Source organism: Camelus bactrianus, chromosome 12 (assembly GCF_048773025.1).
Source record: "Camelus bactrianus isolate YW-2024 breed Bactrian camel chromosome 12, ASM4877302v1, whole genome shotgun sequence".
NCBI lineage: Eukaryota > Metazoa > Chordata > Mammalia > Artiodactyla > Camelidae > Camelus > Camelus bactrianus.
Genome location: NC_133550.1, coordinates 10,660,107 through 10,674,492, shown reverse-complemented (window position 1 = coordinate 10,674,492; position 14,386 = coordinate 10,660,107). Strand labels below are relative to the sequence as shown.

Sequence of the window (14,386 nt, the reverse complement as noted above, 5' to 3'; positions counted from 1 at the left end):
TTAGAACAAACCTGAGCAAGAGTCAAGGTCATTTGCTAAAAGCAAATAATGATGTAAATAAAAGAATATGCTTTACAAGTAAACATGATAAATCAGTAACTCTTACAAAAACCTCAACTGGCTACAATTTATACCTGGTATTATTTTTCAAAAATACTTTTTACTTATAATTTCAAATACTTTCTATTGTAGCTTCTACACTCTCACTTTATTATTACAACAATTTAAGTGAACTATACTAACACCTGTTCTAACAAAGCGTTTAGTAACATCCACCCCCACCAGCAAACCAAACAGGTAAAACACAAAACCGTTATCAATCAAATATTACACACACAATTCTATCTCATCAATATTTTTCCATTTTTAAGAATACACCCCCTCCATCACAAATAAAAGACCAGCTCCCAGACTCAAAAAACAATCCATCCCAAATTAAGCAAAAATAACAAAGCCCAAATAAGTGTAACCTTGATCAATTCATAGAATTGTAGCTGTTTGCTTGTTTTAAACTTTAAAAAAGAGCTCAAGCATATTTTGGATTTTGTAGATCACTAGGCTTATAGTTCATATTTTACTCTATATTACCAGAACTAATAAAGTGTGCAAAGCGTCTAACAGCAATTCAATATATATTCACTCAGTGATTGGATTCTAACTTCGAGGACATGTAACAAAAAGCTGAATCTTATTTTTCTCCCCTGAAAAATTTTCCCCCCTTTAAGAACTGCTTAAAAATCAAGGTCTACTCTGTATTACAAAAATACAAGGCCTACATTTTCTATACATTAAAAAAAAACCCATATGTATTGGGTATAAAATTATAATAAAACATGAAGTCAGAATACAGAGGGAAATATACCCAAATGCATGCTTGTGTATACATACACCTCCACATCCACACCGACATTCACCCAAGTGAAAGGACTGAAAGCACATTTACACGCTTATTCCTTAAGTTTATATTCAGATATCTCTATACCCCACACATAACACAAATGAAAGTTGGAAGCGCTACTCTTCTTTATGGCAACAGGATGGAGTTTGCTGGGATATGGATTCCTATTTACTGAGAGAATGAACAAAAGTCTTATTTGCAAAAGCAGCATTTGGTTTTGTCTTTTAAGATCTGAATCCTTAAAGGATATCTACATTTTAAGTGACAAGATAAGTATAAATCTTGCACAAAGACTGATATAGTCTAGATGCTCAATGATAATAATGCAAATGTTTTAATCATCTTGATTGGTCACTTACAATCCACATCTTATGTGATCTTTCAATCAAATAAAGTTTGTCATGGAAAATACCAAAACCAGCTGCTCTTCAAACATTTTGACAAAGTACATGGAAACCTAGCCCCTAAAGAAAGCCTCTATTCTATCGTTCATGACTATTTCTGCTATTTTTTTTCCCCTAAAGACTGTAAGCTAGCCCTCATCCTATGAGGTTATGCTACTTTGAAAAAATAAATTTGCCAGTAATCTTAATGGGAATGTTAATGCTATATTAGATTAATTCTATCATCTTAAATGAGTATGCATTAAAAATATAACATTCCTTTAGTCAAATTGACTTGTCTTTCTATAAAAATTTAAAATTGACTTTTCAATTGGCACTTACATTTGACATTATAAACATTATAAATATATAATTTAATCCTCAAACTATAATTATGCTCACTTTACAGTTAATGAAATGAAGCTTTCGGCAAGTAACTTGTCAAAAGCCAGATGGCTAGCTAGCTCTGGCAGTCTCCAACATCCAGTTCCTTTTCACCACTTAATCTCTTACAGGGAGTCATCTCCATTTTAAATAAAAGAGCTTTAAATGTATTAACAGAAAAATAGAATGTGCTCTGATGTGGAATGCCAAGAGTTGAGAAAATAAATATATTAAGAAGATTTTTAAAAAGCAGTATTATATCAAAGCAAATGTAGCAAGACAGAAGAAGAATGCAGGGGGCAGAAAGAAAAATTTTGACACATATTAAAAATACACTTAAATTATAACTGAGGCCAAAACAAATACTGTATGGATTAACAGGTAAAATTACTACACAGGATAAACAAACAATACTCTGACATCTGATTCTTCATAATATTAGCTTTAATAAAAACTTTATTGAATTTAAAATACTTGCAAGTATACTTTATTATTTTTATGACTAATAGTCTTATTTCTGGAAATGAAAATTATATATCTTAATAATGTATCAGTTTAAGTCTTGAATTGGTAAATAAATGCCATCTAAACTTGTAATTTTATGTAAAATCTAAACTGATTTTAATATATACTTTATACTTGGAGTATATCTCCACATATATGAAGTTTCAAAAATGTACTTAATCTAAAAAGGTCATTTCCTATTTTACATACTTTTAATTAAGACACTATGCTATTTCCATCTGAAGTCTTAAGTAGCTACTTATTTCCATAAGGTGAATAGAAAGTCAAGAAATAAATTTTATGTGAAATAATTATTTAGGTAAATATGATAATATTAATTCAAGTCTTTCAAAGTTTAAAAATAAAACTCTTCATTTTATAAATGTTTACATTTTGTTCCTTGCTAAGAAAGGTAAGTTCTACTTTCAAGTAAGGTGGTATCAGTAGCTATTTGCTATTAAAATTTCCTAATAATGAAAGGACTATTTCAGTGTCTAAAACAGACAAATATACATAGGTAAAAATATAATGTAGTCACAGGAGAGGAATCGTTAGTTTATCATGTTCTAAACTTGAAAAAAGTCCAATTTCTCTCAATATTTTCTGCAGTCAGGGATTTTGAGATCAGACTGTACTGTCATATTTTTACTATGAGGGGGAAGGAAATAAGACAAAAATAGAAGCACCACACCACATATACTAATATGGTGACTCTGGTCAAAATACAGTCTATGTTCAATACAGTCTATATCAACGTTCAAAATCTCTCTCAGGACCTACCACTAACTATAAACACCTGTTATACTTAGAACTAAATTCTCTTACAATAAATGTGGGAGCCACCTGCAACTGGTAGAAACACAAGTAATATTTTATCACCTATGAAAAAATTACTTTTGATGAATTAAATTAAGAGATACCATGTAAAATACAAACCGGATTATAGAAGGATATTTCATTTCCCTCCTTTGCCTGTGGACATACATTTTTGTATAGAAGAGAACATACTACACTGCAATTTTGGATATTCAGTGTCTTCAATATTTCACAATTACCCTACAGTGTACATTTCTTGTGATTACTGAAATAAATGTTTTAAATCTTATTGATAAATATGGCAAACTCTTTTTGAGTAAAGTTGGACTAATACTCCAACCACGCAAACAGAATTCTTACAAGAATAGATATCATCACTTAATTTTTCCCAGGAAGACTGAAGTGGGGGGTAGTGGATGGAGTTTTTTAAAGTTTTAATTTACATGTTTCTAGTTAGTAGTGAATTTGAACATTTAAAATGTTTCTTTTATTTTTCTTGCCTAGCTGCATCATTTACCCACTTTTCTGTCTTAAAAAAATTTCTCACTGAAATGAGAAATTTCAATGAACTTGATATATTAAGAGTATTTGCTCTACATTTGTCAATTTTCCTTGTTTATTTGCCTTTTAATTTTTATATGCCTGACAATGAAGAATTTAATTTGAAGTTTTAAAGAGAAGTTTTTAATACCACCAATTTTTCCAACAACATTTCCTGGACAACCTGCCCATTCTCCATTAGTGTAGAACGCTTTCTGATCACATTAAATTCTTTTACATATAAAGATCTATTTCTTTTCTATTCCACTGATTTGTAGATATATTCTTAGGTCAGTACCATGCATACTGTTTTGAATTCTTATATCTTTATAACAGGTTGTGATATTTGTAGAATTAATACTTTTTTTTTCCTTTCTGAAGTTATTTTGGCTATTCTTACATATTTATAATCCAGATATATGTTAAAATTAGAATCATTTTATCATGCCCTCCCACATGAATTTTAAGGGAAAATCAATTAATTCTTTATAAATTCAATTAATGGTTTTTTTTTAAAAGATTATTTCACAAACAATTACAGTCTTTTTGAATTTTCTCTTTGAAACAATCAGATGCCATTTATGAACTGGACAAGTAGTGTAAATATTTAACTATGTAAACCACAATGCACATATCTAAGAAGTAAAAAGACAATAATCATCTCTGGATTAAAGTTCTTCCAATAACTGACTGGACTCCTTACAAATAAAGTTTTCTTTTTATGTTTTTTAGAGAACCATGCCAATTTTCAAGGTAATACATCATTGTCAGATGTTATCCTGAATCTTAAGTGACTTCAACTTTTTTCTTAAAGCAATATAGCACACACTTTCACATAATTTTTATAAATCTAAAGATTCTGAATGTCATTCATGATGGAGCAAACGAATTGTTTCTCCAAACTTAAAAAAAAACTGCCTTTGATAAATAAAAATTTGTGTATGCTTTCCTGTTGAAAATCACTGATACATACTTTCAAAAAATACTATATGTTGTCTGGGATCACATGTTTAGTTCTAAAATGACATCTGAAATTTATATTCTTTCTAAGAATCTGAATTCTAAAAGATTTCTATATATATTTCAATAATTAATGTTTAGAATGTGAAATTCTGAAAGCGCTTTCTTTAGTAAATTATTATAGTATATATATTAAATCAAGAAGTTTATACCTGTTTTCTTTCTTGTGAAATTACTCCTAGAAGAACTGACCAATGATTTAAGAAAAAATCAATTTTAATGCATTAAAACTTTATCCTAAATTTTAGATACAAGAGAATTTTTGCAACCACAATAGGGCGATCAATTAAACAAAGAGTTTTTAAGATTCAGTGCTTACTTTCTGTTGTTGATGTTGTTATAATTATTTGATAGAGATGAAGGAGAGATCTTTGGTAAAGTTGAAAAATTGGATGCACCTGGGGACCTTTAAAGATATGAAAATGTTAAATTAGATAAAAAATGCTGAATTTTGAAATTAATTATGAAATAAAGAAAAGAACTAACAGATGACAATGTATGTAGTAAATGAATGCTAGAAAACAGATTTATGAGCAAAATCACCATATATCCTTTGGTTTTTGATTTTTGATGTATTCATTCATATAAAAAATAATGCTATACAAGGGAATTGTTTCCAAAAGGAATTTATCAAATTAAATATAAAACCTGATATTATTCTTACAATTCTACTAAAGCAATACACCGATTTTTGAGTTCAGGTAACCATTACTAATATTTTACAATCAATAATTTCCTTAAATCAATGGAAATAAAATATTAATTTTTTTAAGGGAGCATGTAAAAGAAATCCACTTTGTGTCTCAGTAGGTACCATGGCATTCTAATTATGTACAACACTGACACAGACATCAGAGGATTTACCAATTTTTAAAAGTATAAGGCAAGAGAGATGAAACAGCAAGAGAATTCCAAACATAATCCCAAGAAGTAATTTCTGGCCAAAGTTATCCCTGCAAAAACTGAACAGATATAAACCTGACTATATATTACACACCTCACTAATTCAGAATCTTTTTGGAGACTCTCAGTTACTAATGGTTTTTAATCAAATAATATGCTTTAAAGGTATGATTTATAATAAACAAGGCTACTGCATAAGAATGATTTTAAAGTACCTAAAATTCTCTGAAAGATTTAATTTCTCTTATAATTTTGTGTACAATTTTAATTTAGTAGGCAACATCTAGCCCATGGGCCATAGCTAACTTTCAGTTCAGTATCTCAGTCATCGTAAATTCTAAATCAGCGAACCCAAAGTGATTAGTTTTAGAAAATTATTTTATTTCCTCTATTCAGGTACTAATGAACAGTGAAACGGTCCATGGGCAGGGAAGTATAATCTACAAAGTTAGCTTTAAGGTAATTTGGATTTCGCTAAATTAAATGGTGGGTAATAAAATTTCTTACATATAAAAATTTTATTTAACTTCTGAAGTTTTATACATTATGAAATCTTGGTAAATTTTTTTCTTCATTTTAAAGGAGGTTTTTGTTGTTGTTGATTCAGGTTGCATACAGGGATATCTATTTAGGTGCCCTTCTGACAGAAGACCTTTACAAGATTTTAACTGTACTAAGCTCAAAACAAAAATCAAACAAGTTTTAATATAAAACAATGTAGAAAACACACTTAAAGGCAATTTTAATATCCTAATATTTTAAGGTACTAATTTAAAAATATTAATCGAAATACAGAAGTATTCTGGCATTTTTTTGCCTTCATGTTAAGAATGCTAAATTACAAAAACATTTCAAAAACACTGAGTTTGAGTTATACTGAATTAAGGAGGTTAATTTTTCAAAATGTGATCCATTTGACTACAATTTAATTCAAATCATCATAGCTTTTCAGGGACACAGATATAAAATGAAATATTACTTTGTACTTAAGAGTAAAATTACGAAAATAAAGATTTATTACTTCATCCAACAAAGTGGCTAAGGCATATATACATATACATACATACGTATATATATATTTTTTTCCCCTTTTCCTGCCTGTCTATGGCCTTTTTACTATTCATTAGCAACTCTACCCCAGGACAGTAATAGAAGTTTCTATGATATTCATTAAAATACTCATTTATTAAATGATTACATTATGCTTTGTCCCTGTTAAGTACTAGGAATACAAAGACAGACATAGTTCCTGACCTCAAATAGCTCATAATCTAACAGGGGAAAATGACACATAAGCAAAATAACTATAAAACAGTATATGTTTTAAAAAAATTTTAAAATTATAACAAAATATAAAATTTTGTGGGTAGTAACATGAGGTGATTGTAAACTGATGTGTATAGTTGGAGAGGTAGGTGGGAACTGGAAAGTGAAAGTATTCCAGGTGGAGAGAATAGCATGTGAAAATGTGTGGGACTATAAAAACCATGAAGTGTTTAAGGGAATTATCAATTTATTGGCTGAAAGTGTAGGAAGTATGTAGTGATAGGGACAGAGGTTAGTAAGATAGTTATGATAATAAATAACCTTTTATGTTCTCTGAAGGAATTTGGATTTTATCCAATTGCACTGTGGCATGTTGAAAGATTTTAAGAATATCAACATAATGAGATTTGTATTTTAGAAAGGTAACTCTGGAGAAAGAAAGAGACTGAAGATTGGAAAGTCATTTAGGAGACTATAAAAACAAAGGTGAGAAACAATAAAGACTGGGACTAAGGCAGTGGAGTGGGCAAGAGCAACATGTCTTGGAAGTTCAGGAAGCAGTTCTCAAAGTACAATCCATGCACACTGAGGGGGCTACAAGATCCTTTCAGGGCATCTGTCCATGAAGTCAAAACTAGTTTAATAAAAACACCAACATGCTTTTTAAATGTTACTTAACCTCCTTCACTGGGTGAATACTTGCATTAACAGCACAAAAACAATGATTGGTAAAACTGCACAATGCGAAGGATGGCCTTTTACATGGAGTACAGTGTGAATAATGCCTCCAAGAATTGTGCATACACAACCCACTCAATCAAACAGGCAGCCCTGGACAGGAAGAGCCAGCCAGCCAGGGGATTTGTCAGGGAGGTGAAAACAGTCCACAGATTAAAAATAAGAGAAATTCTACAGGAGATAGTTATCAAAACGAAGTATTAAAGAGAGGTCAAATAAACTAGGTTTCAAACAAAGCTGGGTGGGGTAGGGTATAGCTCAGTGGTAGACGTGCATGCCTAGCATGCATGAGGTCCTGGGTTCAATCCCCAATACTGCCATTAATAAATAAAATAAATAAATAAATAAACAAACCCAATCACACACAGCCCTGAATTTAAAAATAAAAGTTAAACTAAATGGTATTCAGAGGAAGTTTATGGGATTTTTGTTTTTATTTTTAAAGATAAGAGAGATTTGTTTATATTTACAGCCTAGCAGGGAAGATGACACTGGAAAAGAAACAAAAGCATAAACTAGGGTTAACTGAGTGTCCTCCATAGATATGGCATTTATATATGCAGGAGAGAGGAGATAATGAAGGAAAAAAGCAAGGTCTAGGAAGTATTGGGATAAAAACCATTGGTAGAGAGAGTGTCCTTAAATAGCATGGAGATCAGAGAGAAGGATGGATGTGGTCCACAGGTAAATATGAAGTATGATAACACTTTTTCCCAATGCTGCTACAGGCATTATTGTTAAATTAGATCACTTATCTATTCTGATTCCAACTTCTGACCTAGTTTACACATAGCCCAACCCAGCTAACATTTGTGGAGTTAATTTAGGGGTTAATTAGTCAATCTGTGGAGTATAACCTGAGCTCTTCAGCTCTCTTTCTTTGATATAATATGGAAATTACACTGTTCATTAGCAACTCTGCACTAATAGCCTTCTGAAGAGACAAGAGAAAAAAATGCTTAGAATATACACAGTGTAGACGCTAAGCCAGTTATCTAGTGTTAAAACTAATTTTGGCTTGTTTGGGCTAGGTGTACCGTAAGACAGCAATTCATCTCTTAACAAGACAGAAAAAGGTACAACATCAATTTACCTGAAATGATTTCATGAAGACAGAAAATTAAACTTCATCCCTGACAACTGAATGCAGTATTTTAATGCCTGTATTCCCAATGTTTTAACTAAAAGCCTGCAATTCGAGGCTAAGTTGAAATTCTTACCTCAACAGAAAAACAAGGCTTATTCTTGGTTAAGTTACCTAAATATTTAACATACATGAAAATCTAATACCATATTGAGCAATCAAAATATAGAGAAATTGAGTCTGAATGCAGACACAGCAAAACAATTATTTTAAAAATTTTTAGTTAATTTCAAACCTGACGTAAAACAACCGAAATTTGTAAAATACTATAAAACAAAAATTATCTTATTAAGAAAAACAAAACTGACCTTAAACTCTCCCCATTTCTAACAACCATCTTAAGGTAAGTTCGTAGAGAAAAAGAGAAACTTAAATCTCTTGAAAGTTAAACACTGTCACTGCTGTGAGATACAAAATTAGTTCAGTTCAACAAGCACTTGCTGTGTGTCTCCTTTATGTCAGGCCAGGTGTTAAATACTTAAAAAATAGAAAGAGAGAGTTTAAGGAAATTTATATATAAATTGTTTCTCACAACTTAATTTTTGTTCCTTATTTTGAGTGATATATATGGGATTTGACAAAACATTTCATTTAAAAAAAATAAAATTACAGTTACTTTCTTCAGCCATTATGAATCTCAGCACCAAAACTGCAACTTTTATTTTTGATGTCTAATAGAAATTTCCAAATATACACAAGTTCTCAAGTACCCAGTATCAGTCATTCAGCTTCAAAAATTGTTAACATTCTATCACTCCTGTTTTATCTATAATCCTTTCAGCCTCTGTTCCTTCATGTTTTTGCTGGACTATTTTAAAGTAAATCTCAGACATTTATGATTTCACCTGTAAACACCACATATACATCCCTAGCAGGCAAGAGATCTTTTTTGATACTACTCTCTGTCCCAATCTAATACTCAGTTCATGTTTACATTTTTTACCCCCCAAATGTCTCAGAAGTTGGTTAGTTTGAATCGGGATCCAAAGTAAGTCCGTAACATTTGCAGATCAATTTTAGTAACTTCAAAAGCTCTTACAGCTCCTACCAACTAACTTCTCTGGTTTCATCTTACTGTATTTATTTTCCATTTGTCCTGACTTCTGTATCTATTCATACAGTTAACCTTGACTTGTATGTTTTGCTGTAAATTGCTCAAATCCTTTTTGGAACAAACCAGGAGAGAAAGGAAGAAATAAAATATCCAGTAATTTTTTTTAGTACCTGTGAATATCATGTATCTATATGAGAACTCTATACTTAAGTTACATTCATTTATGCATAAAATGTACTATCAAAATGTCCTAACAGCAATTAGATTTGGATACGACTTTTAAATACTGAATCTAACACTGGCTTATAATAAGCTTGACTGTGACCATGCTCTCTTTGGTAAAACTTGGAGACATAGTACTAGATTATACATTATCTTATCACAACAGAAAGTAGACACATTGTCTACATGAAGGCAATATTTAATCAATGTGCATTTTCAGCATTTCAAAGTAAAATCTGCATACACACTCAAGATCTTAATGACTATTAAATTGAGGAACCTCAAAGTACAGAATTATGGGGAGTGTTTATTTATGTACACAAGCATTTCCAAAAAAGATTTGGAGTTTGGACCACTAAAATAAAATAACCAGGAAAAAACAGTTTATCGGTAGACAGCAGTACACAGAACATTCATTCTACCATTATGCCATCTTTATCATTAAGTGGCAAATACCCAGGAAAGGATGTGTATACTTAAATAACAAACAGATTTATATGTAGTTTCTTTTTCTCTCCAGGAATCCTGCCTTTCCAACCAAGTACCTTAGTTATCTTTCTTCTTTTAGTACATTTCATGAGTGATCTATATCACTTGTTCCATTTCCTGACTAGGTATTCGTCTCCTCTTTTCCTATAATCTACTTCTCATTCACGCTGTCTCCATTTGTCAAATACACTGAATCTCTTCTGTTCTCCCCCTAATCTCTGCATCATTTAGCACTGCTTACCATTCCCTTTCTTCTAGAAGCTCTTCTTTCCCTTGGCCTCTCTGACAAAATAGGATCCAAGTTTCCTGAACCTTGAGGATTATCCCCTCTATTTGATCTTTGTTTTATATCATTACTTAGAGACACCCTTTAAAGTTTAGTATATAGTTCTTACCCCAAACTTCACAGTCTCAGAAAAAGTCATTTTATGTCTTTTTCTCAATGAGAACAATAGTAAGAAGATAAAATGAGATAATGTATGAAAGAAAATTTATAGATTCAAAATGTCTTTAAAAATGAAAGCAAACTGCAGATTTTGGAATATTATCCTAGATTTATGGCTCACAGGTTGCATTTCAAATTGAAGACATGTTATTAATTAAAAATATATGACTATGAATGAATGAATGACAAGGAATGAAAAGCTGGCTCTTGAGCCATCCTCTCAACTCCTACAAATCAAAGTCACTCAATCACCCACTTCTAGTATCTGAACAAGGTTAAAATTGGTAACAAATCTGTATACTTTCACAAAAACTTCAAGAATGCACTTTCTGGGGACAGGGTATAGCTCAAATGGTAGAGCACATGCTTAGCACACACAAGGTCCTGGGTTCAGTCCCCAGTACCTCCTTAAAAAAATTAATAAATAAGTAAACCTAATTACCTCACCCCTAAAAAATAAAGTACAACATATTAAAAAAAAAAAAAGAATGCACTTTCTGTTGGCTATAATAACCATAGCTCTCTGGTACCAAAATAAAACTGTCACAACCAAATTTACTAATGTTTCAAATGAGCAGAGACTATCATGCTTATAAATACTTAAAAGGTCTCTGTACAGTTTATTGTTAAAATGAGAACAATACTTTTTCTGACAGTACTTTATTAATTTCATTTTAATAATTTTATTATTTTATATATATATACATTTTAGCATTTTAATAATTTTCAATCTAATAGGTCTATCCACTCTTTCTGAATCAATTTATATAGTTAACCTTGTAATTACTATATATGCAAATTGGGTTTAGTAACTTTAAAAAATTCTAAAGAAGTATATGCTAATTTTTTCTACCTGTATTTAAACAGGTACAATATCAAAATGGATGGTGTAAAAAAACCCAAAAAACCCAGAATATTGCAGAGTCATCTAGATGTTTATTATTTATCCTAACTAAAAGAGTAGTATGCCATGGTTTTATTTATAAAGTGTATCGTCTCTCTAAGCAGAGCACTCAGGGACAGAGTGTTGTAAAAATAATAATACTGCACTAGATTAAGTTTATACTTAGTGTTTCAGTTACCAATTTCGAATTCCATTAATCAGAACAACACAGATGGCAGAGGGATGTGTGAGTTAAGAACGACTAGCTTGGTTTTCCATTTGATTTTTTTAAACTCTCGTGCCTTATCTGGTTGATTCTGGATTCTTTGCTGAATGATTTCTAGCCTACAAAAACTGCTGCTTCACAGTCATCAATGACCCTTAATTTTTTTCACCAGATTCTTAATCTTGTGTAACATATCCATATTTTTGAGTAATTAATAAAAATGTCTGAATTCAATCAACTTCTCATGCTACCCTCACAAGAATTTTTGCTTACTTCAGGAAAATAGCAAAATTTGGATCTTTTTATTTCTATAATGTTAGTAATCTCAAAGGCATCTTTTGAAATAATTATACCTAAATGAAACCACACAGAAAAAAATTAATAGTACAACTTAGTCAATTAATATAAATAAATAAAGTTGCACTGCTTCTAACTGAGGAATAAGGTGTTAACGTTAAACACATTTTCTGAAGAAAGGGATAATCTATCGGTTTCTCCTTAGGAACCTCCAGGCTTCTAAAACTATTCTACTTTAAAATAACCTTTGGAAATATAAGATGTAAGCAGCCACCTATACCCAATTGAATAATTAGACTATCCATCTGATGCCAACACTTTTGGAAAAAAAATAGTCAATTTAACAAAATAGAAAAAAAGTTGTTTAAGCTTTCCTAAGGTATCATTAGAAAATATCGTGTTTTTGAGAGATTTTAAGAAATTAGATACTTAAAAACTAGATTACAAATGCAAGTTCTGAAAAAATTAAGCACCTGAGTATTTAAAACTATAGTATGAATATAAAGATGAAAAATTCAAATTATATATTGATATTCAGCAGAAAAATACAGATAGAAAACTTTTGAATATTTTTTAGGTAGGTTCTTAATTTTTTAAAAAACAATTCTGTTTTACTCCCTTCCAGTTTTATGAGGCATAACTGACATATACTGTAAATTTGTTGAGGGGTAGAGGGTAATTACTTTTTTTTTTAATAGAGGTACTTAGGGACTGAATCCAGGCATGCACTCTACCTCTGAACTAAACCCTCCCCTGCCAGGTTTTTAGATTTCTAATATAGATTTTGTGTTGTCTTAGAGTGTATACATTTTTATAACTATAGGACTACATGTTTTAAACAAAATTGTATTTTACCGTTAACTTTTTTTAATATTTGACATTTTTTCAGATGAGATATATGGTCTCCATTCTGATAAAAATGGGCCTACTATGATTCTAAAACCTTTAGAACAATTAAATTCTTTGTTTTCAGTGGTATGGAAAAGTCACACAGATACTAACATGCTTTCTCTTAGTGAACATACGCCCACTGTAGTGGTGCTCTTAAATTTTCTTGCTCATAAGCAGCCCCCCTCATAAAGATTTATATTCTGCTGGTCTTGGGGGAGGACTCTGGAAGCTACCGCCTATGGTGGTTCACACAATACATATTAAGAAACATTACCTATAGAATTTCTCAAGTGTGATACCTAGACCAACAGCATTAGAATCTTACCATAGTGTTGTAAGCTTATCAGAAGTGCAAACTCATAAGCCCTACCCAGACCTACCACATCAGAAATTCTGGGGATGAGCTCTAGAAAACAACGCTATTAACAAACTCACGTGATTCTTCCTTCTATCACCTATTATAGCTTTTAATGATTTTTTCTTAGCTTTTAATGCTCTAGGTAGGAACTGATTACGTGCTAAGCAGTATGAGCACTGGACAGATCCCAGGTCAGAGATGTTCATTAGAACCAGCATCTTCATTCTATGTTGAGGACCAGGGGTTGTTTCCTGACAGATATGACAATTGTAAGCACATAAAACAGGCTATTCTGTATCTTAATATCTTGAAATTTCTTTCTTGAGGAACTTTAAATTGCATGCCCTCTGCTGGAGTCGAATTTATCTAGTCTACATGTGCTTATAATGTGATTTCAATGAATATACAGAATTTTGCTTTTTAAAAAAGCTGCATTCATCCAGAAAAAAGAATCTACATTCTTACTTCAATTATATACATATAAATAAAAGCAAATGGTAATTCCTCAAACGTTTTTTTGGCTGTACTTCTATTTTCCTCCACTACAGGTGCTTTCTCAGTGATCTTAGGTATTATGTTTTTATGTAGTATGTTCTGTTCTCAGTTCACCTAAACGGTTCTGAGTTAAATCTCATTTTTTTTTTTTTTTTTTACTTTTTCTCTCAACTGTATGTTTTAAAGTTTATCCAGTTTTGGGGGGAGGGTATAGCTCAAGCGGTAGAGTGTGTGCTTAGTATGTATAAAGTCCTGCGTTCAATCCCCAGTACCTCCTCTAAAAAGAAGTAACTAAACCTAATTGCCTCCCTCCACCTACTCTCCCCTCAAAAAAAACTAAAAAAAAAAAAAAAAAAAAAAAAATTTATCCAGTTTTAAAGATCTCACCACTGTTACTTCTACCTGCTGTACTGGTATTCCACAGTATATC

At 31.1% G+C, this 14,386-nt stretch overlaps 1 protein-coding gene across 7 annotated transcripts in view; it reads right to left on the bottom strand.

Annotated features, from left to right (window-relative positions):
• The window catches only part of USP15 (ubiquitin specific peptidase 15), a 107,603-nt gene that overhangs the window by 40,561 nt on the left and 52,656 nt on the right, over positions 1-14,386 (bottom strand). For 6 of the 7 annotated variants that reach the window (XR_012510546.1, XR_006722547.2, XM_045512056.2 and 3 more), the window contains one exon: positions 4,865-4,951. The exons of the other annotated variant lie outside the window; for it this stretch is intronic. Coding sequence is in view for 4 of the 6 variants with exons in the window: in XM_045512056.2 (XP_045368012.1) it covers positions 4,865-4,951 (87 nt within the window). In the remaining 2 variants the exon portion in view is untranslated. The remainder of the gene's footprint in view (positions 1-4,864; positions 4,952-14,386) is intronic. 7 annotated transcript variants of the gene reach the window in all.